This window comes from Acomys minous, assembly GCF_964271855.1.
Source record: "Acomys minous genome assembly, chromosome: 7".
NCBI classification, from domain to species: Eukaryota; Metazoa; Chordata; class Mammalia; order Rodentia; family Muridae; genus Acomys; species Acomys minous.
In genome coordinates, this window is record NC_140488.1 from 91,156,834 (window position 1) to 91,184,793 (window position 27,960).

At 35.4% G+C, this 27,960-nt stretch overlaps 1 protein-coding gene across 1 annotated transcript; it reads right to left on the minus strand.

Annotated features, from left to right (window-relative positions):
- Positions 1-987: 987 nt before the first annotated feature.
- On the minus strand, positions 988-27,960 carry TMEM47 (transmembrane protein 47). Its single transcript, XM_084789612.1, has 3 exons — positions 27,439-27,960; positions 14,299-14,439; positions 988-4,364 (listed from the first exon to the last, which is right to left on the minus strand). The coding sequence occupies exons 1-3, from the start codon at positions 27,662-27,664 to the stop codon at positions 4,186-4,188; spliced, it is 546 nt and encodes a 181-aa protein (XP_084645738.1). The 5' UTR covers positions 27,665-27,960; the 3' UTR covers positions 988-4,185.

Below are 27,960 nucleotides of genomic sequence, written 5' to 3' on the forward strand. Positions count from 1 at the left end.
ACAGGAAGTACACTATCTGCAAACACTGAAATATACACAAAAGTATCATAGCTCCATAGGGTAAGGAAAGGCGATACTTTACATTGCATATCCTGTCTGTACACTTTAGTGTAAACACTAAACCTTCAAAACTAGAAGACAATATTCCCTAATGTTATCATTGATTCTCCATTTGATTCAAATGCAGAGGATAAGAAGGACCTTAAATGAGGATTTAAGTAAGAAAACTTTATATTTTTTGGGTGGAGGGTGTAACTTGATGAATGCTTGTTTAGCATGTGTAGGGGCCCCAGGATCCATCGACAGCACAGCAAACGCACGCATTCGCATTCACACACACACACACACACACACACACACACACACACACACACACACAGAGTCACAATTAAAAGGACAAAAAACATTTGGGAAGAGGTACGAGATACTAAGATAGAAGACAGAAATTCTGAAGATACAGTCAAAGTGATGTACTTGAACAAAAATGTCACTATGAAATTATTTGCTTTGTGCAATACATAAACACTAATGATTTGAAAATAAAACTGTAAAATGTTTTACATTATGCTGGGTTTTCTATACATTTAAAGTTAAAAAATGCTCAATTGGTCCAGTATTTCAGACTGTCCCAAACATGACTCTAATTAAGCCTGGAATTTCTCCACATTTAGAAACAGGAACACAAATGCTGGACCACCATTTCCCCAATTTTATTTGGGCCCCTACAAAGGTACTATTCATCCCAAATCAGCCGGAAGAAAACTTAAAAGAATGATGCCACATTTCCTTTAAGAGGGGTCAGAAGGTTTTTGTTTGTTTTCATGGGATATAGAGGTTATTATAAATGGGAGTTGGTTACAAGTTATTATTAGTCTTATTTAGAGAGAAAACAAGGTTAGACTAAAAAAAAGTTAGAAAATGAACTAAAGGCAATTTAGAAAAATTCTCTAAAGGGTTCACACAAAAGAGAAGACACAAACGAGAGCATTATCAGTGAAACCACTTTTATTTTTATTTTCTCCACATAGATAACTTCAGGTCAACTACAAAAATCATGAAATGAAGAACTGATCATAGGACTGCACATTGAAGAATCACTGGAGTGGCAAACAGGTTTCCCCAGATGACTAAGAAAAAAAAAAGGAACCAGAAGACTATAAACTCATCAGATATTTAAAAAAAATAATAAATACAGAATAGCAGGAGAGAAACTAACAGGACAAAACAGAGTGGAATATATTTTATTTTCTTTAAGACAGATGAAATTTCTAGGCACAGTTTTAGGCATTAAGGAGGACACAGAGGCATAGGTTAGTGTGCGCTGCTCTGTACAAAAATACAGTCTGAATAAATTACATTGCTAGCCATACAATTAGACAATCACTTACCAGGTTCACTGCATTTTTAATAATATACAGGTACATGCTAATCCATATATATCAGTTATACTTCAAACACATAAGTCTCTCTATATTTGTCTTTAAAATTTACATGTTCACCTTAAAAAAGCTAAATACTTGTGCAAGAAATCTGAATAGCTAGCCCTGCTGAGTACTGTTATAATCTCTGTGTGAGAATATTATCTCTTTAAGATAAACCATGGGTTCATGATTAACAACTCTGCTTAGGAGAACATCAAACAAACCTACAGCTACAAAGACATAATGCTACTATAGCTGAAATTGTCACTTGTGTTTTTTCTGATAGACACGATACTACTTTGGACGAGAAACAATTTTCCTGTTGTACTAAGCTTTATTAGTAACAAAAAAAATTTCCAAATATTAGTGATGGTAAAAAAAAACAGGGTAAGGCTCACTAACTAGGAAAGGAAAAAATTACTGAAGGAATCTACTTTTCAGTAGATCATCCATGTGTGTGCTTCAACCTGTAACAGTCTATCACTTTTTGGCTTGTCATGTGGACACAGAAAGAAATTTCATAACACTATTAATAAGGTATTGATCTAATTGCACACTTTATCCTCCAACAAGCCTCACTGATGCTAGCACCACAGTATTCATCTTCCATTATTCAACAATAAAGAGATCATCTCACAACCAGCAGTGGTTAGTGGCTGAAATCCCTATCCAAATATCACATTCCTCATACTGTTCTGACAATATGCAATGAACTTTATAAGAGAGTCTGCCCAAATTTATGACTTTAAGAAAGCTGTTTCAAAATATTCTATAATACTAATACCTTCCTGAAATTTTTCCATTCAGTTCCCTATGATTCTTGATAGAATCACATATTTTGTCTATCACTACTAAAATAAGAATGAATAAGGTATTCATATTTACTTTGACTCCATAGAAAACTCACAATTGTTTTTGGCATTTAAGTAAAATACTTTAGGGGCAGGGAAAGGAAATTGTTTTTGGCAACCATTCTTAAAATAAGCTGAAAGCAGAAGTCTGCTTTGGGAGGTAAAGCAACTTATTAAATACTATTGACACAATCCTGTTCTTAATGGATTGTATAATATATTAGCAAATAGAGAAACCTCAGTGTTTTTCCCCAATGTTACTGTCTTCAAGAGGGTCAAACGAGAACAAACTCGTTTTAATGTCTTTGTTAACAAAAATAATCATTTATAACTTTCATATCAGAATTGTATATTTTATATAAAAATAGGTTTATACTTAAACTATCCAGATTTGTATAATAGACAGAATTAACACAAGTTTGCAGTAGGAGATTCATTGCAAACTTATTCATTATTGTTGGTATTTTCTTTCCCTTGGAACAGTCAGTGAATGATTTCCCAACATAAATTCATCATACTTGTGTGCACAAATCAGTTAGCCCATCAGTTAACTTCAGAGGACCAGGTGACAAGTGAATAAATTCTACTCATCTACTGAGACATTTAGATATTTATATAAATCTATCACTGTTCTTTCAAAATGAAGACATTTAAAATACTTGCAAAAATAGCAGCATTGCATTTTAATGAATTTTACACAGAGTGATCATCCTAATTCCTACTCTCTTTTGAACTACGGTGCTTATAAAAGAATTAATTTTCAGATTAACAGCATTTCAACTTTTCTTCTTAAACAATTCTATTAATACTTTCCAGTGATTCAGTAGAGAACATAGAGCAAAAGCTTTAAGGTGTATGAACTTTTGTAATGTAAATAATTGTGAATACCAATCTAAGTCTCTTAATGTATATAAGGTTAGTGGTCAAATAACTTCACTAGAGCAAGTACTGATTATATGCATGATAGGTACATGTATGTGGAGGATTAATGAACAACTTATTACCAGTTATAGTACTGGCTCAGGGTATAGAAAAGTAAGCTTGTTACGTATGCACAATTGTTTGCTGCAAAACTTGGTAAAGGATTTAAAAGGGTACAAAAGCAACTCATGCACATTTCCTTCTGATTGCCCCTGGGGAAAGCAGACACCCTCAATTTGCCCCCATTCCACAGGACATTGAGGGACAATTTTCTAACTGTATAATGAAAAACACATGTCTCCAAACTTTAACTTCCTTTCTAGGAGCTTATAATTGGCAAACTATAACCTGCTATTAAAAATAATATCCTTAAAGTTGGAATTAACCAGTTATATCTATGATTCTAAATAGATGCCTGAAGGGCAGTTTTGCTTTTCAAAAGCTCACTTAAGCAAGCAAACAATAACAAATGGAGTCACTGTCTGGTATAAACAAGTGATAAGGGCTCCAACAGTGGAATTTTTGTCAGAGCAAAGGAACTTTTAAGTGTTGCATATGCCAGCTGCTCCCTGCAGGCAATAAAAGACTCCAGGAATTCTCATTTGAACCACCATCTCACAATGGTTGCTGTCATATAGACCCTTAACTTGTCAAGAAAAAATAGCATGAGCATACTGGAAGTTTGCAGCATGTGCCTACATCTAATCAGTGCTCTTAATTTGTGCAGGTCCCTAAAATGCATGTAAAAGCTGGTTATGATGACAACAGCCAGAAGACAAAGGATATTAAATCAACTGAGCAAACTGCTTGATGCTCCACAAGTGTTTTAGAAAATAGTGTTAGAAAAGATGCCAACATAAACCTTTTGTTGCTTGGTTGCTGTTTTCGTGTGTGTGTGTGTGTGTGTGTGTGTGTGTGTGTGTGTGTGTGTGTGTCTGTCTATCTGTCTGTCTTGTGTGTGTGTGTGTGTGTGTGTGTGTTGAGACTTGGTTTTAGTAGTAGTCTTCATAGTTCTTAGGGTTCAGGCAATAAAGAATGGCACCCCCAAATGAAAATATAGTTGCACCCCAGGCCAAGCCATAACCCCAGTTGAACTCGTGGTAAATTTTCAAGCTCACAGTTTCAATGAACTTGATTGGGTAAAGGACCAGGCTGCAGACCTGCAAAACAACTGAAAAAAATGCAAACAAAATTATGATGTTATTTACAGCAAATAAAACAGCATAGACATATAAATATACATTTTGTGAGAATTAATCTTTAATAAAGTAAGTATAAAGGCCAAAAATTAAAGCATTGCTAATTCTAAATGTTACCACTTAAAATATCAGCAGTTTTTCTTTACTTAGGTATTCTCACAATACTATATTCATTGCCCTGTTAATAACTGGTGAGTTGCCATTAACAATTATTGAAATTTAAAAAAACAATTATTGAAATTAGTAAAACATAGTAATTCATGAATATACAAAGTAATGATTCTTGCTCTGCAAATACATGTACAATTATCACTAATGACAGGTAGCAGCACTACTTATGCTAAACTGTTTCATACAAAATCTCTAAAAACTATTTCATACAAAATCTATAAAAGGCTAACAATAGTAGCCTCAATGTAGACTTAAACCCTCACTATTTCTATACTTAAGGAACTGAAGAATTTAACATTTTCAGTGATAAATCTAGGTAACTAAATTTAAGAGGTACTTTTGTTCACAACCATCTGACGAAGTCCAATATTCTATACTTATCTAGATGCTTTTGTTTTTATTATTCTAATTAGAAACTACTTTCAATTTCCCTCTCATACAGTCCAGACCTATCATCTTTAAAAGAGACTAAAAGTCCTCTCTGTCACGAAGCCACAACAAATTATATCTATTATATCTTACACGTATTTGCATATACATTTCCTATTGGCTTTCTAAAAAATTAAGTAAATGAAGAAATGAGGAATAATGATCCAGAAAAGAAGCTAGGCCAAGACTACTACAGCAGAAACAAAATGTAGATCTTAGTTCCTAGTAGGCTCTTAGTTCTAACTCAGGAGTGAAGGGGAATTGTGATGAGTCATAGTTAATAAAATAAACCAATTAATCAGGAAGGCAAGGAAAGGAAAGGCTTGTTTTAACTATCTAAAATTAAAGTGGCATATATCCTGTGGGTATTTTTATATGAGAGTCTCTACACTGGATTACACAGGAGATGAAGTCATCCATTTAAAACTCATAACTTCCTAGTGAATCAACTATTATATAACTTATATTTTATTTAAATTAATTTAATTAGAATGTATGGGCCAAATTTGGCACATTTGCCTACTATGGTAGCTTTATCACTCAGAGAAAGGTGATTTTTCCACTTAAAATCTAGGTCAAGATATACATAAAAGGGGCTGAACATTTTCAGCTGTGCTCATTTATTTATACACTGTCCACATTACACTGCAGAGCTAATTTACAAAAAAAAAAAAAACACAAATATCTCTAATGCCCAAAGTATTTGTTTTCTTTGAAAAACAAGATAAAGATTAATTTGAAAACATTAAAGTTAGCCTTGACATAAGAAACAATGTTTGTTATATTGAATATTATTTAGTTATTAAACTACTATAAATTATAGTAGTTCAAGGATAAAAATGTAAATAATTAAATACTACAAACTTTGATACAGTGTACACACACACACACATACACACAAACACACACACATAATTTTTATATTTTATTAAACTTAAAAAAAGCAAAGGATTTCAGACTTTAAGATCTATTCTCACTTGTTCTCAGCATCTGTAAAGGGTCACATTACCAATATGATTAATGTTCCTAGCAAGTCTATATGGTATTCATTTACCTTTGGCATAAAACTGATGAAGTAGGGCATGCTTCTCAAAATGATTACTTTCTATGAGAATGAACAAAGAGCAAGGACTCTATCAGAATTCAGATCAAATTCAAAATGTGCTTCCCTGATAGTTCAATATCATTCTGGGCTTGCATCTGCCTGCCATTCTTCCACATTACTACTTAGAGTGGATAAACAGGAAAAAGGAGAATCTCTTGACACTAAAAATAGAAACCACACATTCTTTTTGGTTTAAAGATTTAGATCACAGTTAATTCTCTGCCAACAGCAGAATTATATAACCTCACTTCATCTATTTCTAACCACTAAGTGGTACAATGTGCATTAATTAAAAAAAAAAAAAGATTGGCTCTCTGCCTTGGTGAGGGAAACGGAACTCTCATGTTTAAATGTCAAAAAACTAATGAATCAATTACAACCATTCAACATACAAAAACAAACATTGGTGACTGGGCATGGTTTTCTTTCTCTTTTAAAGGATTGTTTCCTTAGATTTTTATACTCTCATCACTGAATCATAGCTAAAGTGCCCAGAACAATTAAAGTAAGAATTTGAGTTACATATATATATAAATTTATCTGATAAATTTAGTTAAATGAATATTTGCATGTTTCTGAGTTATACAGTTTAAGTAACTATTGATAACAGCAGAAACAAAGCTGCTAGTCTCATGTATAGGCACTCCATCAGTAAAATTCATACCAACTAGAAAGCTGGCCCACTCTGGTGCATGCCTATAGTTCACAATAGCATTGGGGAGGCTGAGGCAGGAGAATCATGTACTGGAGGCCAGAATGTGTCAAAAACAAACAAACAAACAAAAAAACACCAAGTCATCAACCATTCAACCAATCAATTTACTGTGAATAGAAAAGCAAGTACTAATAAGATCCCAGAAGGACCAGATAAAGAGGTGAGAGCTGTGTTTTAGATTTGTAAGCAAATCAGAATTTTCTGGGAAGGTGATAAGCACACAAACATGAATTGAGATGCAGGCCAACACAGCAAGAAGAATGTTCAGGGAACAGGCAGTGTTAAATTCCTGTGCCTCTTGAATAATGAAGATGCCAATGCTGTTGCGGTCCTGGATCAGAGAGAGCAGGGAGGGTAAAGAACCAAACCAAATAAAACCAAACAAAATCCAAAACAAAATGGTCAAGCATCAGTTCCTGGTTAGGTTTCAACCTGAAGACCACAGTTAGGGTTTTGGTTTCCACTCTAAGTTACAGGCAGCGGCTAGAGATATTTGAGCAGAGAATTAATAACAAACATGAATTTATTCAAAAAGCAACCAGCCGGTCTCTAGGGTAAGGTGCTCACCAAGGCTGCTTCAAAGGTTCATTTCAATGTATTTCACTTATAAAGATCTGAGCCCACATAGTTTAATGTAGTGACATAACTTCCTGGTAGAAGGCAAGAGGAAATAGAATCCCATTAAGGCTCAAGTGGCAAACTCTCTTTAAGCAGCTTGCTTAGACATTTCTTGTGTTGCAGCAAAATAAAAAATTACCCGAATATGATTTAGCTTTCTCAATTGTGTTATTCTTTCTGGACCACCAGAGAAAAATGCGTGCAATAGAAAACATGAGAAAAGATATAACCTAAAAGGAAAAACAAAAAGTTTCTCTATTTAATAAAAATATATACTACAATTTCTGCAAAGGGGAGGGAGGGACCAACATTTGCAGCATAAGAAAATGACATCATGCTATATTTCTATCTTACCACCAATCAATGAAATATAAGTATAATGGGCATTCTCTGTGGTATTCTGTGTCCTTCATCAAATACAGCACTTGTGAAAGTTATAGCACATTTCAGAATTTAAGGACAATCTGGAATGTACTTCCTCTTTAAAAGATGCAATGAAAATTATGACTATGAAATTGTGTGCCTAGAAATATGAGAGGAACTTAAAGCTACTAATTTCTACATGTGTTTTGTTTTTGTTTTACAAGCTTGCTTAGATTTGAGATAAGATGAACTTGATATGTAAGCCAAATTTGTCTTGAAGTTGTATTAATCCTCCTGCCTCATACCAATGTCTACCAAGTGCTGGGATTACAAGCAAAAAACCCATTACCCAGTTTTAAACAAGTGTTTCTCAATTTAAACATTCAAAATATTCACTGTTTCTTCTAAGAGAATGTTTTATCATTTCAAGAAACATTTATGGAGTACTTATTATGGTTTGGTTGAGGTTTTTGTTTCTGTTACATAATCTGTTAAAGTCCCAACCATAAACTTTTATCCTCCCCACTCTCACATAGCAAACTGACTTCCAGTTTCTAGCACTTACATTTCTTTGCCTCTAGTAACTCCAGTTATTTTGTTTGCCTGTAAGCCGATGACAAACTCTAGAGAACCAATGCAGAAGTCCCTTACGGACAACTAACTGGCTCCACCAGTTACTCATAAAAATTGAGATTTAAATACGCTAACTTTCCATTTTTTTCAATGTTAGAAATCCTGAAGTGTGTGCTTTGCACCAGTTTCTAAACTTGGTCTAATAAGGAATAAAATCCAGCTGCTTCTGCTTCTAAAACAATGGGTTAGAAGATGTTCTCCTGGTTGTCCTTTGAAGCCTTTTTCACTTCTACCTTCCTTACTGCAGTCGTTCTTTTACCTCTCCAAGAGAGTTGTTTGCCCTTGAATCTACTATCTTGGGGCTTGCTTCTGTGGGAACCAAGTTGGCAAGAGAAAAGACTAGAGTCATACTTTAGAAGTGGAATTTTTATGATCGTATACAAGAAAAACTAAATAGACAAAATAACAAAGCCCAAGAAGAGAGGAAGTCCCCCTCAGTCACAGTCATAGGGAAGGGGAGTAAAGGGGAAAATGGAAGGGAGGGAGGAATGGGAGGATACAAGGGATGGGATAACCATTGAGATGTAACAAGAATAAATTAATAAAATATATTAAAAAATAACAAAGCCCAAGTGGTCAGTAGGTGTCCATGTATCGTCATGCACAGTGGGAGCTAAGGCAGAAAAGATACAGGTAGAAAAGGAAAATTGGAAATATAAAGAAATGACTAAGAAGAATGACATCTTGATGAAGGAAAAGGGAAAGAAAATAATCACATCAACATTTTAAGTTAGATATTACTAGTAAAAAAAAGTAAAACAAAAGACCACATTTAGGGACTGAGATGTGGCATTTGAGAAACAACTGTAACCTCAACTAAGGCAATAATCATATTGCAGAAAAACAAGTGGCAAATTCTGTAGATAACATAAAGGTAGCAGATCTTCCAGCTGGGTTCCTAAATATTGACTATAAAGGAAATTATAACTTGCAGAACAAAAATACTTTTTCCTACAAATGGAAAATGAGGCTATCAATTAATTAAATATGTAACTCTGAAATTAGTAACAGTATGAAATTAATTATTGTAAAAGACACTAACCAAAGTATAGTAGGATATAAGAAACATAGATCTAAAGACTTGTGAGTAGAGTATCGTTTTAATTTGGAATCTAAGCTAGACTCATTTTTCATCCAAAATATAGACTCAAACACACTGCCAACACCTCACAGTAACTTTAAAATGATCCCAAGGGGTAGAAAACACAAGCTTTAAATCAGGGATAAGAGTTAACTTAGAAATAAAAATTACTTGCAAGATCATACTTATGGGAAGCTTCTTGAAGACATGAAAAATGGAGCATCTTTACTAATATAATGAATTCATTATAAAATATAGAATATTTTCTGTAATTTCTACCCAGAATCTATGAGTGACAAAAAAACACTCATTTTAACTATCAGTGGGGTATAAAAGCAGACAATGAAGAACCAAGAAGGGAACAATCCTTTCAATTTTGCTAAGTCATCTGTAAGGCAAATTTAAGGCCAGGTAGCAGAATCTCAACATATCTATCACTGTCAGCTATATAAAAAGGAATAAGAAGTAGTCAACCACAGCAAAGACAAGAAACTTCCATTGTGGGATATGCTTCAGTCACGTCAGTCACTTAGTACATGTCAGTATGTGGTCTTTATGACATTTCAAGACTCTGATTTCTTAAAGGAGTATTATTTCTGAGAGACAGAACAACTGCATTTACAGGATAGACTCAAGTGGAGAGGTAAGGGCTACAGTAAGGAATCTAAGGAATCTAGAAAGTAGAGGGCAGCCAGAAGATAGAACATTTTTGTTGAAAACTAAACCTAGGGCTGATTCTCCTCTGCTTTTTTTTTTTTTTAATGATTGGTACCATGTAAGATGATTCAGGAATCTTACTCTTTCAGATAAGATAGATACCCTAAATGGAAACCCTGGCTCTCCAAGATATTAGCTGCATAATTATGTGTGTGTGTGTGTGTGTGTGTGTGTGTGTGTGTGTGTGTGTGTGTGTGTGTGTGTGTTGGGGGGGTGCTTAATTAACCTTTCCAAACCTATTTCTTCTTTGATAATAAAAGCTGTTAGTAAAACTAAACTATCTGGTCTTCAATACCCCCTCAGAGACTTGAGAAGGAATAATACTTAAATGCCTGAGTGAAGTGGTAGTGCAGGTTAGTAGATTCCAAAATGAAAAAAATGACCAGGACAGTTTACTGCCTGAACAGTCACCCCACACGGTCTATAACACTGGAGTCTCATCTTCAGCCTTTTAGCCCAATATCTCTGGCAGACTTATTCGCCAAGTAGTTTAGTTTACAATCAAACTTAGTTGGTTAGGGGATAAGATCTTTTTAGAACAAGATAAAGGATTTAAGTCAATGGAGATGAGATATGTTAGATATTGAATTTCATTCAGAAATTTAGACCCAATGAGATAGGAAAAAATGTTTACTTCAAGTTTGACAAATACAAGTAGACAAATCACTATGAATGTAACAATTATATTACTCATAATTGTCTCATGGTTCTCCCTGCTGTATGTAGCTTGTTTTATCCATGTGTAATAAAATAAATGTATATGTTAAAATTTTTTAAAGTTATACAATAAATTAAAAAAATAAAAGCTGTTAGATCAGAAATAAAATATGCTTAAGTATCTTACACTGTGGCATATGGCAGCTGTTCAGTTAATTATTTTTACAAGTACTATCTGGATGTAAATCTAGAGTTTTAATGCCGGTAAGAGAGTTATGGGAAATGGAGCAATTGTTCAGTGAGCTGTGATGATGGCTAACCTTCAGCTCTGTTAGCAACTGCTCAAGTTAATTACAAGCCCACCATGAAGAAAAGAATTCTAGGAAGAAAAAAATAAAAGTTTTGGAAATTTGTTTGGCTGGTTTTAGAACAGAAAAAGAAAAAGAAAAAAAAAAACCAACCTCTTTTGGGGTCAAGTGAAACCTGTTGCTTTCTAAGCCTGAATGAGAAAAGGGTTTTATATTACATGAATCGCATAAAGTGGTTTCCATGTTTTGATTTCCCTCACAAGATTTTTTACACTACATGCCGTCATATTTTAACACTCATTCAAAGACTATTTCTTTTGTATCCATGAATACCAAGCATAGCAAGGAATGCTGTTTTGGGTAGATTGTTTTCCGAGTTGGAAGTGGTATGCCTGCTTTCAATACGGGTACTGCCCATCAGAGCAGAAGAAAAGAAACATTTCTTTTGATAGATCTCATTCTGTATATGAATAGTCACTAACATTGCTTAGTGGCACAGGCTTGTTGATATTTGGAGAAGAAAACATTTTGTTAAGAGAAATGAATACTATTTTCACAAATCCAATATAAACGACAATGAAATGCATCCAGAAATGCATTGAGTCACTAAAGTGAATTACATGTGAGGTAAGCCAACTACTTCAATACACTTAGTTTTAATTATGTAGATTTTCAATTTTAAATCCAGATTAATAATTGATTACTATGTTCAATGAACACACTTTCAAAAACTCAACAAGATGTAATGATTTGCTGGCTTTCTGTGCATTTTACAAATAACTAATATGCTTAGTCTTGCTTATATGAAAAGCTAATATTAAACTAAAGGATTTTTCAAATCAGGTTTCTATAATCAGTGCCAAAAAAGACCACAATTAAATCTGAAGACATGTACATTATTAAAGTGCAACAGTCAGTATAATGCTCAGTTTAGGCCTCAGTGCATGAAGTGACACTGTATATAAATTGCTAAAGGGTTTCCTTTCATTATTTTATCATTTACTAATATGTAATAGCTAAAGCAAAATCCAAAAGTTTATTCTGACCCAACCCATTTCCATTATTTTGTTAATTTCCATCATACTTTACTATAGTCAATACTTAAATTAACATATTCATCAATGTTTCTATGCTTGGAATATATATATATATATATATAGGGAATACATATACATGTGTATATATGTATATTGGAAACAAACCTAGTTAGTCTTCTGCTAATTTCTAGTTGTTGCCAGCAATGGAGTTCTTTCATTAGTCATGATGCAGTGAGTCAACCACTAAATGGAATAGAAACTAGGTGTTCACAGTAACATTGAATGTTAAAAAAAAAAAAAACTAGAATATCTTTTGCCACCCTACAATAAAAAATGTCTACTATTCTAAAAATGGCTTGTAACAATCTCATTTTTAAAGCCTCTCATATCACAGGATACAGTTTATCTAGAAGAATTCAACTTATTATCTCATTGTTCTGTTCTGAAGTTCCTACTTTCAAAGACAAACTCACACCTAATTAAAATGCCTACATTGTTTCAACCTAAAACAGAAAAAGACCCAAATGGTAAATCAATTAACTAAGAAATTGGCTGGCAAATAGTGATACATCTCAAGGGTGGTTTTTATTTGGTATTCTATCATTCCCAATTGAGGTTATCATTCCACATGGCAGCAACAATACTGTGGTGTTACAAACATTTCAAACTATACTGTGTAGTCATGCTTTTTTAGTCTGCTAAGAAGTTTTGTGGTGTTTTTTGACCACTTTTAGAGCTGTCTTAATACAATACTTAGTCCATAACAGACATCCCAGGAATGGTTGAATGGCTGCATGAGGAAGAGCGTAATGAATGAACCACTTGTTTCAGATTCATTGTCTTCTTTTCTAGTCTCAGGTCTGTCAGTCACTACTTGATTTTGACCAGGTCATTTAATTACATAAATTAGACATATTTCTAGCTTCCTCTTAAGCCCTTTGGATATTCATTTTTATGATGCCTACATTCTAATCAGTTTCTTTGTTATAAGTTGAACAGAAGCAGCAGGGGGCAGTAGAACTCTTTGAGTTTTGTAGTTATAGTTTCAGACTACACTTTAAATCCTGAGAAATTTAATCTATTCCAATTTTAAGCAGCCTTTAAAACTCCATCTAACAGGCTAGATGGTTCTGTCAGTGTCTTCATTATTGACAGTCAGAGGGGCTTATTTTGCAGACTTCAAATCGGTTATGACTGACAGGGAAAATTGAAGATACCGCAAGAATATTACAGTTAGGAGTCAAAATGAATAATATATTCAAGGATATTCTTATAATTGAAAATTAAAAGTCACATCAGAAAATGAAAATAGTATGTGTAACAGTCCACAAGCCCCACCCCTATTAATGCAGCTGCTGGCCTTTTGTTTGATATTTTGATTTAAAATGTTCTGCATGGAATAAGGCTGTCAAATTAATAGACATCCAACTGCCCTCATACAATTAACTTCTTTGATAGTTCATGTTAACTGTCATGATTTTTTCCCATATAACAATGCTTACTTTCCAGAACACATATGCCTTTAAGAGTACATTTTCAAAATGTCTTTTTCTTGTTTCATGTCAGAATTTTTAAAAAGAAAAAAAGATACTGTTACTGCCCTGTGATCACAAAGGAGATTAGGGGTCAGGGAGAATAGATGCCTTAAAAAACACTTGATAAATGCATCTGCTACAGTTTCTAAAGCAATATCTCAGCAGCCCTGTGGAGAGAAGTTTTTTGTTTTGTTTGGATTTGGGGTTTTTATTTTTTGCAAGTTGGGAACTGAACCTAGACTCTAAATCCTAGAGCCTCAAGGCACGCTAAGCAAGCACTCTACTACTAGAGTATTTTCGGCCTAAGAAGTTTTATTTATTCACGTTTTAGTAAGAAGTTTAGAAATTGACACTGCTCTGTGAAATGCTTAACATGCTGGAAACTGATACTATGATAAGCCTTCAGCCAATTTACCTTAAAATACAACAAACGTCTCTCACTTTTCAGTAGCAAACACATACTGATGCATAAAAGGGCAAATGGTAGAAAGGATCATGAATCTTTAATGCTGGTTTGAACGTAATGAATATATTTACCTGCTGCAAAAAGCATGACAGCAACAGGTCTGTAGAAGCGCCTTCGAGATCCCACACAGATCGAAATCAAACCCACCAGGAATGCAATGAGAATGATGGCAGCACCGCCCAGGAGTAAAGCCAGAGTAGCAATCTGCCAATCTGGAAAGAAAAAAAAAGAAAGAAAAGAAAAGCATGGCTTTTAAGCAGTAAGCCTGCAAAGAATCGACAGAATTCTGCTCAGCACCTTTTACCTTGATGCAGCTCAATGGATGTGATTTTACTTCATGCTAACCATCCTTTGAGGTTTGAAATGTTTTGCGACAAAAATTAATATTAATGCCCTTCTTCAGAAATGGCTCCTCTGCTAAGCGTAGGAGAGTTTCTAGGGCAGAGGTTTGCCACACTTATTACATGGGCTCCCCTAATGTTAAATTGAGTGCCCGTCCCTATGACCTACTATTTTTATTGAACTATAAAGTTAATGAATTTTAAGTAGAGACAGTAAGAATAAAGATGGATTGTATATAACCACCATTGATATACAGATTTTAGATATTTGTATCACCAAGAAATGTTCCTTGTGCCATTTCCCAGTCAATAACTACCTTACTTCTTGGGCTAGTGAAAAGATCCAGTGCCATGACCAATCTAGTTTGGTCTGTCCATAAATAATATGAACTATTTTGTGTTTTTATTTAAAGCATCTAAAGATCATCTTATGTGACAAAAATACAAAATTTTTAAATTCTTTCCATTTTTGGAAAGCTTTCCTTCACCTCATAAATATGCCATGTTTTATTTTACCTTCTCTCACTGCTAAAACAATTCCCCAGTCAATTTGCATTAGGAAGGTTTGTTGGTGTTTTATTTATTTTCGCTTCATGTGTCTGTGACTGTTGTAGTCACCATAACCACATTGGTTTCTGAAGTAAGGAATTTCACAGAGTTAGACTAGACTCCAAACAATTGCTCAGCTCCTTTCGTCAATGAAGAAAAAGTGAAGCTGTACTGGGCTACTTAGCATGTCTGATTCAGTGAAAATAAACCTCATTGAGACAGTTTATCGTTTCTTATAAGGATGTAGCAATGGTATGGCAGAAAGATGATGCACTTCCCATTCAAGAAAAAGAAAGATGAATTTATAAAGTGCATATAGATCAGGAAGCATCACATAAAGAATGCTATACAGATTGGCACATGACAGTGTAGATTTTCATGTATTGCTAAACTGCAATGCATTCTACTCAAAATCCATAATCTATGACACTTTGCTGCTTCCCTCTGAAATTTCCCTTCTAGAGATCTTCTCAAGTATTGAAGTATGAGAAAATGTTAGCAGAGAAACCTTCAGATGTTCTTTTTGTATTTGTTCTTGAACACCCTTTACACATCCTTGGCTCCAAAAATCTCTAGATGTTACCCTGGTTTTCAACTACAGCCTGCACAGCAATCAGAAAACAAATATATAAAACAGATCCAAACATCTTAAAATATAAGCATGAATCACAAGAAAGTAGAGAACATTTTTTTTATTTTTTTTAATTTTTTATTAATTTATTCTTGTTACATCTCAATGGTTATCCCATCCCTTGTATCCTACCATTCTTCCCTCCCTCCAATTTCCCCCCCTTTTTTTTTTACTTTTTTTCTCCTTTATTAATTTATTCTTGTTACATCTCAATGGTTATCTCATCCCTTGTATCCTCCCATTTTCCCCTTATTCCCCTCCCCTATGACTGTTCCTGAGGGGGATTTTTAATGCATCTATTTGGAACAAAGCCATTTAACTTCAAACAAAAGTGTATCTGGATTTCAAGGCTTTCAACTAGAAGTTAAAAGGATAACCATGATATGGCATTTTTATTCCCTAACAGCATGTAGCTTTGAATTAAAAAGCAAAAGAAAAAAAAGTAATAATAATCCTTGTACTTGGAAGCCTCTAAATTATTTTGGAAAAGTTTATGTATAGTACACTATTTGGCATAATGGAAACTTATAAGTTGAAATTTCTGATTTAAAAAATCAGTATAATTACACTAAAGCAATAAATAGAGAACAAAGCAAAGAACAATATCCATCTATGCATTCACGGATCAATAAAACACCTGGCGTTCAACCAGCTACACGATGGGTGATTTTAGTTGGATTATTACTGTTAGAAAATGATTATCACTTTAAGATAAGTCTTAGCTTTCTTTAAATAAAGGTACAACTAAATAGGCACTCCCTTAAAAAAAATCAATGCAAGCTTACAATATTGTTTTTACTCATAAGTTCTTTCGTGCAACTAAATATGCATAAAATGGCAGTTTTCAGTATTTTTACTTTCAACTCAAAATTAGGCCAATATTGCCTAAATTTAATAGCTTCAAATACCCAAATCACACATTTATTTTCATTTTGTAATGACACACTAGGAAAGACACTCAGCAAAGTTTCTGAAAAAAAGAAAAGAAAAGAAGCCACATAAATATTCTCAGCTTTGTGGGTTATGGTCTCTGTTGTACCTGCTTAACTGTGACATAGTGCTAAAGTGGCTACACACATAAATAAATAAATAAATGCTAATAAAAATATATTACAAAAGTGAATGGTGAGCCAACTTCATGGCTCATCAAGTAAAGACACATGTTGCCAGGCCTGGGGCTCTGAGTTCAATCCCTGAAAACTATCTGGTTGGAAGACAGCTGACTATATGAGCACACAGACTACAAAAATGTGCACTCACACAGAGACACACAGACAAACTGACATTAAAGCAAAACAAAAAATAGGCTGGTTTTCACCCTGTCTTGGACTCTTATGGCTGTGGTCTATTTCATTTTCAAATGTTAAGCATTTTTCTTTCTAGGCAAAGTATAGTCAAACAACTGAAATCACATAGTAATGTCATTTGAATAAATCTGCAATACTAAGTGATACTCATGCAAATTTGAAAAAAAAGAACAAATATTTCTAATTTCACATAAGGTTGAATTTTCTCAAACAATGGTATTTTATTTCATGTAGTAGTAGACACAGGAAAGTAGAAACTACGAAAGGAACACCTTGCAGGCCAGGAAATACATTAAAAGCAGATGAACAGAAGTTCTGGGTTTTCTACTAAATGTCCTATATTTGATTTTAGTGCTGGCTTTTTAGCAATGAAAAACATCTCTCTAGACTCAGAGTCAACAAGGAGAGCCACCATCATCATTGTTGTAATATTTCTGCTCTTCCCTTTAGTTTGCAACCAGAGTTACAGCTCAAACAGAAAAGCTGTTTTATTTTCCATGGGAGACTAGAAATGGTCCATGACTGTCACTGCCCTGGCCAGAAGCTGGGGCTTGAACTGGAAAACCAAGACTATATGCCTGGTGGAGAGTGACAAGTTTTTAAATTATTGTCCGAATATCGACTTGGAAAGATTCACTCAGGCTGGTTGGTTTCCTAAGACCCAAATTTTACATTCCTGGCCAGAGAAGACTCAATTCACAGGCTACAACAGTGGTTAAGAACAGCTACTATAATCAAAGCAGCCCAGTTGGCACTTTTAGGATCTGCTTGGGCCTTGAGAGCTAAGAACAGGGCTTCTCTTTTGTGTACTAATAAAGATCTAGAATCCATAATTTAAGCTTTAAGACAAAGCTAAGACATGGACAAATAGTTAACAATCCTTACTTTTTCTCTTACTGAACAACATGATAATGATATGGAGAATTAAAAAGAAAATTACATAGGATTTACATATACTTAGGTCATTAAAGTACCAGCCTGAGGTTCATAGTATTTATTTCTCAACCAAAGTATAAAGATTGAGTTTAGCACACATGTATACAAAAACCTGAGCAATTTTAGAGTAATATACTAAAAAGTGACCAAAACTCAACCTTAATGGTATTTTAGTTAAAGTTTATATGTCACAAAGATGTGCTATACCACGTTCAATATCTGAAAGACAAGTTAAAATATCATAACATTTGCAATTTTCAGGCTTACTTTTTACAAAAAGGGTTACGTGCTTTATGTTTTCACTACCCATTATTTTCTATATTGATCATTCGTCTCCAATTAAATGCTTTGTAGAACTGACTAACACGAAGTATACAAACCTGAGATTTGTTATTCTGTATTCTTTTTACACATTTCTATAAATGATGATGTGATGTTGTAGTGGAGTAGTGATGTTTTGTACAGCATCAGTGGCCTATCGCACTGATTTAAACACTGTACTTCTCTGTTTAACATTAGGGCAGCTGACTTCAAGTCTGAACTTGCTTTCCTAAGATGTGAGAGAACAGATGGTAATCAATCCTGAGAAAATTCTGGATGTTCTTATGTATAAAACTGGCGAGGGCTTACATGAGCAGGTAACATATTTTGGATCTAGAAACTAAACTGAAATAAAGGTGCCATATTACATGCCTCATTCACTAGAGAACATATGGGCAAAAGTGACAAAGGAACTGAACTCAGGGAGGTAACAACCTAAGACAACTTCGTAGTTTTCCTAACAGAAACAAAAGCAAAAGCAAACACACACACACACACACACACACACACACACACACACACACACACACACACACACACCCCAAGTACTTCCTTCCACATAACAGGATAAAAATCAGGAAGCCCATGAATTATAGCACTAAGTTCAATATTAACATGCACATCAGACACTAAATTGAATCCTCTTTCAAGGTATTTTTACTCACTTGCATCAGAGTCTCCATTGTCTATAAATACATTAGTATTCTACAGAATTGTGCTGGCTTAATTTTAGCAGTGTAATATGTGAGACTGGTCAGAAGTTGCCAGTACATTATGAAAGTTCTATAGCCTATGTAACAACTGCCCAAGTGTAGAACTGTATTCTCCTAGGAGAATTCATAGTCAAAATTCATTAACAATTTCCAGGAAAGGAAAATCTTAAGAAAAATACATTGTCTACTTTGAGCCAAGGTCAAGACACCGTACACTTCCTCAACTTATTTCCAAACCTTAACTTACAAATACTGACAAATTTGTTTAACTCCACTTACAACGTCTCTATGCTGAGATTAGTTCTACTATTATATAAGTCTCTGAACCCCAAACTGTTACTTCTTTCACAAAACTAGGTACCATAAAGAGCAATAAAGAAATGTACCTTTATTTTAAAATTCAAGTTCCATTGTTTGGGTGGATAGTATTGCTGTAAATGTATTATACTTTTTACATTACTTATTAATATAATGTGTTAATGTACTGACGGATTATTCTACCTTTTCTACAATTCTCATTACAAATAACAATTGAGATATAATATGAATATGTTAATAAAATACATTAAAAAACAAAAAAAACAAATTAAGGTATGGATTTTTACAAACTTGTATGATCACAATAAAATCTGTCTGGAAACCACTTGTATTTTTATCTTTAATTTCTCAAGAGAAGATTATATTCATTTAGATGAAATCCATAACTTTAGTGAAAGTCACTCAGTAGAGCTGTTAAAAAAGTGACTTTTATTTCACTCTACATAAATGTTCCCCAAATTCTCCCTAATCTACCTAGATAAGTTTGCACACTTTCACTCATTCTTATCAAATGGCAACTTCTAGTTAATCTTAGTTGTAGGACATATTTATAACAAAACCTTTCAATTGAATTATGTTGATGGCAACTTGAAAGCTATCTCATTATTGTACATTCCTTTCTACCATTAGGAACTAAAAACACCAAGGTAATATATTTAAGGGAGAAAAATTCTCAGTAGCAGTTGAATTCCTAATGTTCAATCATGAGAATTTTGACCAAACCCTTGCAGTTGTTTTTAGGTAGTTTTAAAAGAATAAACATTTTTTTCTTTAACAAGGGGACCTCTTAGGTAGTTCACATAGTTGTATTAGAAAACTCAGTAGAAATATAATTTAAAATCTGAGTAACGTAATCGTGTTTCCTCTCAAATAAACTGTTTTTTTTACAATGGTTAGCAAAGAACTTGGTATTATAGAATGTTTTAGCACTTACACAGAAAGAAAGCCAACATCATGCCTAATGACTGCTGTATATTCATGTGCTATATGAGTAAACTCATTGGCATTAGATGATGCTATAAGTTTACAAGCACTATTATTTCTCAATAATAACAACTAAGGGGTATTTGTACAGAGATGTTAGGTAGGGTAAACTGAAGGCCATCTCTTTTCTAGTATTAAAAGGAAAAGAAAATAAACAGAATGGAATGGAAAAAGAAAAAGGGAAAGAAAAGAAAAAGAAAGGTTTAGGGGCAGGACAGAACTCAGGAAGCCAAGGCAGAGTGAGTTCTAAATCAGCCTGGTCCGCAGAGTGAGTTCAAGGACAGCCAGAGCAGCAAAGAGAAACTCTGTCTCAAAACCGAAAAAAAAAATTAAAAGCCAAGGTTTCAATCTAAAACCTGAGTTTGTTTAGGAAACGCAGAAACCTGCAAACCCACAGGTGGGACTAAGAGTGTGTGGCCTTCTAGACACTATAAGTTGTGAAAATAGGTATTGGACAGCTAATAACATTCAGAAAGCAGAAGGGAGATATTCAAATAGTCACTCAAATTAAATAATGCCCTTGTGTATATGGGAGAAGAAAACAGGTGAACTAATCCCAAACAGCTCCTTATTTCTTTCAACTCCCCTCGGGAAGAACTTCTATTGCTTCATTTTCAGCAGGTTGTAAATTTATTGCATTAGTTTAAATCATATCCTTTGTTTCATTATCTCGTTAGTCTCCTCAACTAACACAGACTTTCTGACTAAGTTCAGTTTGGAATCTGCCCCCTGATACTGAATCACTGTTAATGAAATTAACTTACTGGTGCTTTGTGAGATGATAAGAAGGTGGAGATGGTGCTAGGAATAGACTCCAGATTTCATTCCTAATAGACTGTGGAAAAGTTTTGGTGGATATTGGTTTAGAATTCTTAAACATGATATCAAGAAATTCTCTTGATAAAAATATTAAGTTTTAGTGTCTGTTTTGATATAAATAATATGGAATTGAGATTACAACTTCTATTTTTCCTACATGTTTTTTTCTAATAAACACAGTTTAAACAGACACAGTTTAAACAGACAATGCAAAGTTTGTTGCATTATCATCAAATGACTCCTTAAATTATCAGTTCAAACTTCAGAACACTTAATAATAATTCCGACAGAACCTAAACTGGGCCACGTTTGTTTTTCTGTTTCTTTAGGAGACTTTTGCAAATGTCTTTTTTTCTTATATGTATGTAAGTACACACACACACACATATGTGTGTGTGTGTGTGTGTGTGTGTGTGTGTGTGTGTGTGCATTTTATAACTGAGGGTCTTTATTGTTTGTGCAGCCAAGAATCCATTCCTATATTATAGAAAATTGAGGTTTTACTATTTCCCCCAATCCAATATAAACCTTATAGTAAAAGAGTTAAAGTGTCCTTCTCTAATTTTCAAGGAAGATGATCTAATAATCTGAAAATAATGATAGTTTCAACTATCAGTTCCTTTGGCATGAAATATTTAAACCGTTCTGAATGAATCTGAACCATGGTTCTGTGAACTCATAGAGCAAAGACAGCTGTGTCCAAATGTGCCTATCTAGCTACCCATCATTTCATCCCACAACAAAAAATTCTAAATTGTTCTAAGTGACCAATCACTAAAGCCATGTTATGGACAAGGGCAGTATTTGTCCAAGCCAGGCGTTATTTACATATGAAGTAGAGAAATCAAATGCAAAAGCTACATATGTGGTTCTCTTTGTTCTTCAGAGACAATAAAGATTTGTATAGATGTGTCAATAGACTATATCAAATGGTATGCTTCATTGAGAGGTGGGGTCCAGATCTTCACTTAAATCTCAGCTGGCCACATGGCTCTGTAACCAATAGAATGGAATAGGAGAGCTGAAAGAACACAGCTCTCAACATTTTCACTCTGTTGGTAACTAGTCTAATAATCCTGAGATCACCACACTAAAAAGACTACCTATAAATGTTCCCTGGATGTGTTTCAGCCAAAATAAGCCTGACAATTATTCCTACAGAAGTGTCAAACCTTTGCTCGAAATACTTAGAACAGGATCCTACATTCTGGTCTCTGAGTGTAAAAGTTATGCTCAGCTATGATCATAGATATCTGGATCAAGGACAAGTTAGGCTCCTTATGCTCTATCTGCACTCCTGACCTTCAGTTGTCCCTAGTATGGCTATTTCATACTACTAACATTTGATCCAGTTAGTTTCCTTGAATTACTAAACTGAATAAATCCTCATCTCTTTCACAAACAAAGAGCCTGGTAAACTTATCAAAATCCATAGTATTCTTGGTAACACTGTACATTCATTAATGTGACCCTGGGAGTAAGTGAGGTATCTGGCCTTAAACAGTACTGAATCAAAAGTAGCTACTAAGATAATAGTTCTCTGACCATGACCTACCAGGAGCTTTATTAAATGTTAGAAAATTCAGACTAATTAAATCTGATATGAAAAATAACTTTATTATCCAATGCAAAAACTTACAGTACTTAAAAGGGAAATTACTACCACTGAAAAATATAATTTTGAGTTTGCTCTTATAAAGATATAATGTGAAAGAAAAATAATGTTTCATGTATTTAATCTTTATGACATGCCATCTGAAGAAGTTAAGTATATTTTATGTTCTGACATCATTGGTGAGTAGCCAACTTCTTGCCAGAAGAAAGCTTAAGTCTCATGTAGTCTTCAAAATAGTACTTTGTCCTACCATTAGACTATGCCATAACTTAGCATGGTTCATACAGAAGCTTATTGTAGATATTTATTTTGAAATATCTCAAGCACTTTCATTAATAGATCCTAGAAATGTTGGTTATATCTTAGGTCTTTCTAAACTGTCTAATTAATAAACAGAAATGAACAAAATCCTGAAGTGTATTTCTTGTTAACAGGTAAGATCTTTTATTTAAGAAAAGCTTTTTTTTGTTTGTTACATTGTGTTTCCGTTGTTTTGCCATGCCAGACTTTGTTTTAAATGCCAGTTTTTACACTTACATCAAACCACTTTGCTGCCAAAAGACTCCACTAAGGGACTCCCTAGGGATTATAGCCTTTCTATGAAAGTGAGCAAAAAGAGGGATTCTATTTGACCACAAATTAAAATATCTTTGGGGAATTTGAAATACAAGAAGACATTAAAAGAAAAAAAATCACCACGAACATCTTGATCTAGTTGACCCTGGGTTTTCTTTGATTTATTAGTTTAAAAATTTGGGGTGCTAGCTAGTACTAGTACCTTCTCACACATTAATCCATTTGTCCTGGTGATTCTTTCTTAGAAGAAGCTACAAGAGGGTATGCTTTTAGTGACTACAGAGCTTGCTATGTGTAAACACATTTGTCAGTGTCAACTCATCTCCGGGAACACCTAAACCTTCCTGATTCACATCACATTGTGAGGATTCCTGATGAGATTCCATTTCCAAATTAAGGTGTAGTCTCAACATATGCACAGATGACATGGATCTGAACATAGAGTCAATGTATCTTTGATTTTCTAAGTATCCCAAGTGTTTAGGCAGTTCCATTTGTCTTAAACTACACCTAATATGGATTTATTCATAAATTCCTTTTAAAGGGACTTTTGATACTAAGGTTAAAAAACATGACCTACATGTAAGCCCGTCTTGAAAGAACCTTCTGTGAAATGAAAATAATAATACTCACCTGTTTTAGTATAGAGTTCCCTGTCATTTCAAAACTACCAATGACTCATGCTACAAATGCAGCTATTCTTAGGGCAGTGCACCAATGATGCTAATAATATTTCTTGAGAAGGGTGTATTTGGTCAAGTATTTTGTTGATTAAAAAAAATAGTTAAGCATACCTTTGTTAAAGTCCCAAATCACTCCCTGTTAAATATGTTTATTGAGCTACCTATATGGCCTGTTTTTTGCTGAGTCAAAAATCAGACAGTAAAAAGCCATCTGTTTCATAGGAATTAGCAACATATTGTTCTGAACAGAAACATAAAACCATCCTAGGAATTACACAGCTGCATAATGTGGAATTTAGGGAACCTGCGTTCTATATTCTGCTTAATTCTCAAGGCTGTGAAACTCTAACTACTATATTGTAGGGAAAAAGTTATCAAACTAAACAGGAAGCAATGGATAAAACATTATAAACATTTTGAATAAGACTGAAGACTTATTAAAAAGCTGTCCAAAGGTCCTGGGGGAAATCATCATTAGAAACGATTTCTATAGAGGCCAGCAGTGTGATTACTGTGTATTCCAAAATTCCCCTCCCTAATACCAGTGACAATTCACTCTTTTCTCATTTGTCTTCCTAGAAAACTTACAAGTAAAGATGAATGCCAGTGCTACCAATTGAGAATCTAGTGAAAAGCATTCCGGCTGACTGACAACCAGATCACTGCTTCATACTAGAAGTGCTGACGCAACCTTCAATATACCAGAACACAAGAGGCATGGCTCTGCTCCAGCTTAAAACCACAAAAATGGCTATAAACAGCAAACAAGGCATATTTGGTACCAAAATTCAAATGCAAGTTTAAAATAATGGCTTAAGGGAATGTTTCAGTAGAAACTGTGCCTAAGTAGGAAATGCTATCCTCAGAAGAAAAACATTCTTGAAATTTCCCCCTTGAAATAAAACCTTGCCTCTTCAAGGCAGTTTTAATTCTAATTAAGACAAAGGTTTTTAATTAAGCCCTGAAGATCCTGGGGAAGGACCTTCTGTAAAACTATCCTTGGTAGGTTTTCCCAAAGTAATTGATTTCCTAAAAGAATGAAGTGGATCTTTTAAAATATTCAGAAAGATATTTTGCTCCAATCCTTCTGCTACTCTGCACAACAGACTAAATAAACTCCCAGCTTTTCAAACAAAAAGGACAGGATTCCTGGGCTGATCCTAGTATCTCTCTTTGTCTCAAAACACTGGAAGATAGAAGCTTCAATTCTACATAACATTTTTAGGAGCACATTTTCTAAGTGAGTACAGCAATTTTCTGTATTTTAGCCCTTCCCTTCACAACTTTTCTGCTACAACAGAAAGTCAAGAACTTCTGCCACAAAACTTCAAAGAAAACCACCTCTGCTTATAACCTATCTTGTTACCTTTTGAGGGGATAGAAAACTAGTTTTTTCAAGCTAAATTAAGCTAAAGCTGATTTCAGGAACCCAAATTGAAGGGCATGAAGACGAAATAAGGGAAGGGCTGGGAGAGGAGGTGTCAAAAAGTGTTCTTGCTTTGATTTTCCCTTTGCACTCTCCTAGGTATACCATATTTGCATTAAGCTTATATCTCCTTATTTGTCCAGCAGAAATCTTTTTTTCTTTTACTTTCTTCTTGTTCAGCTACAAATTTCCTTGCAGCTGAAATCAATGGGTATGGAGGCAATTAAGAAAAGATCACCAAACAAACTGGAGCTGCCGTTACTCCATTCCCCACATTCCAGGCCAAGAGAAAAGCAAATGGGAGCTGAAGCTCACTTCTCCAACCTATCTGAAAAGTCTTTATGCAATCAGAGGGCTATTATTTCAGGAGACAGAGAGAAGGGGGCAAAAAGATTCCCGTTGCTAAGGAGACCTGCTGAAGCTGGCATTCCTACGTAAATTTCCATTTCTATTGAAGACAAAGATATTTTTCTGAAAGTTTATTTGGATTCCCTAGATACTGAAGAAAGGCATTTTGTGGATTTATTTTCTCTTCAGTTGTAAACAACTAATCCTGAAAGAATTAAAAGGCCTAAGTGTTGACCTCCTGCTGCCAGTCCCTTCACTATGAATCAATCGACAAAGAAACCCTTCAATAGGTATTCTGAGGTAATAGCAAAGAAAAAGCCTTTGTGAGTACAAAATTAAATTTCTGGAAAGATTTTAATCAAGTGAGCTAATTTTTCTTATAACAAAAAAAAAGTAAGACAAAGAAAAGTCGGATTTTGGGGGTGGGGGTGGGGAGATGGTGGTGGCTTTTGTGCTTTTTCAACTTTATGGAACCTGAAAGGTTTCCAACAAAGCTTTACAAACAGTCTCAGAGAAGACATGAAACTATCAAGAAGGAATTTAATGAGTTTCTCAGGTCACTGTGTTTGACTGTTTGTGAGTGCGCTCGCCACCATAGAAGAGCACCCTCGAAGCCTTCCTTTTACATTCCTTAATCTGTGCACACACCAGCTGCTGAAGAAACAGAATTCGAGTGGGAATAGTTTTCAGCAAGAAACTGAAGTTGGCAAATTCCTACTATGAGGCTGTAAATGGTAAAACAAACAAACAAAAAACTAAGAAAAACAACAACAAACTTGGAGGGTCATTAAGGGAATAAAGCCATAAAGTCCCTTTGGAGCTAGTAACCACAATGGCTACCGCCTACTCTACCCATCTACAAGCAATTTTCACTGCTTGCTGAATAAAGCACAACTTCCAAGGCAACTGTGAGTAACTAACTCACAGTGAAACGGACTGGAAGAAAGGGGAGTTTCTTACTGTTGGAGTTAAAGAAAAGCAACTGAGAAGCAACAACGGTGTCACCAAAAAAGGAAAGGAAATTCATCAGTTTCTCCTAGCTCTCGGTATCCCTCCCCAAAATTTAAAGGGGAAACACACACACACACACACATACACACACACACACACACACACACACACACACACACACACACACACACACGAAAATTAACTAGGGAAAACCCAGGTGAAGTGAAAGAGAACAGAAAGAAATGTGGGCCAAGAGGAAAACTTGGGCAAATTGCTCGCAGACAGAGGTTTGGTTTGGAGCTGAGAACCTACACATCTTAGATTTGGAGCTTTTTGCCCATTTCTTTTTTAACCGGGGGTGTGGAAGTCTTTGCATTTTTTACACAGCCACATGGTTCTCGCCTTCAATGATAACAATTGCTCAAAATAGCATATGTGTTACTCCAAAGCCGAGGGACCGGCAAAGGAGGAGGTGAGGGCGTGGGAGGTCTCTGGAGTCTTGGCTACCCGGACCCTTTCCATAGAGGGGCATATGCAGGAGGGTCCCAGGGCTGGAGGGTCTGAGAAGGCCAAGGAAGGGAGGGAAGGAGGGGGAAGGGGAGAGGAGAGGCACCCAGAGTAGCATTGGCAGCAAAGGAGCCCTGGGTGGCCACGCGGGATCAACGGGCGAAGGGCGCGGCGCGGGGGCCTCACCGCTGCCGAGAGTGGACTCGCAATGCCAGATGTCCAGGTTGGCGGGCTTCCGGCAGGACTCCCACAGGGACAGGTAGTACTGGTGGTCCGCAGTGACCCAGGCCGGGCTCAGCACGGCTCCCAGGTCCAGACACAGCGCCAAAAATATGCATACAAGCCCGACCAGCTTGAGTGGGGTCAGCACCGACACGCGCACCTCTTCCATGCCACTGCCGGCCGAAGCCATGCCCGGGCGCCGCTGCCCGCCTCCCCGACGCAGGCGAGGACGCCAGGAGGGTCCAAAGAGCCTGGAGCCGGACCTCCCGACTAGAGAAACGGTGGCACAACCCGAGTAGAACTCGATCCTCGAGGTCTCTGCTCCGCACGCCAAACAGCCAGCGAGACTCGCCTAGCTGGGAATGCTGGACCAAAGGAGGTCGTCAGTAGCTGCAGCGACAGCAAACGTACAAGGAACCTTCCCAAGAGCTCTGCCCGCGCCCTCGCCCGCGCCTGCTCCTCCCTGGCGCGGCCAAGCTGGCTCCG

Bases quoted from the DNA above. Each gene is read 5' to 3' on its own strand.
- TMEM47 (XM_084789612.1), bottom strand. From the start codon at position 27,664: ATGGCTTCGGCCGGCAGTGGCATGGAAGAGGTGCGCGTGTCGGTGCTG. The intron at 14,440-27,438 runs GTGAGGCCCCCG...TTTTCTTTCCAG, and splicing joins CGAGTCCACTCTCGGCAGCG to ATTGGCAGATTGCTACTCTG. The intron at 4,365-14,298 runs GTAAATATATTC...CATTTTTTTCAG, and splicing joins TGTCATGCTTTTTGCAGCAG to TTGTTTTGCAGGTCTGCAGC.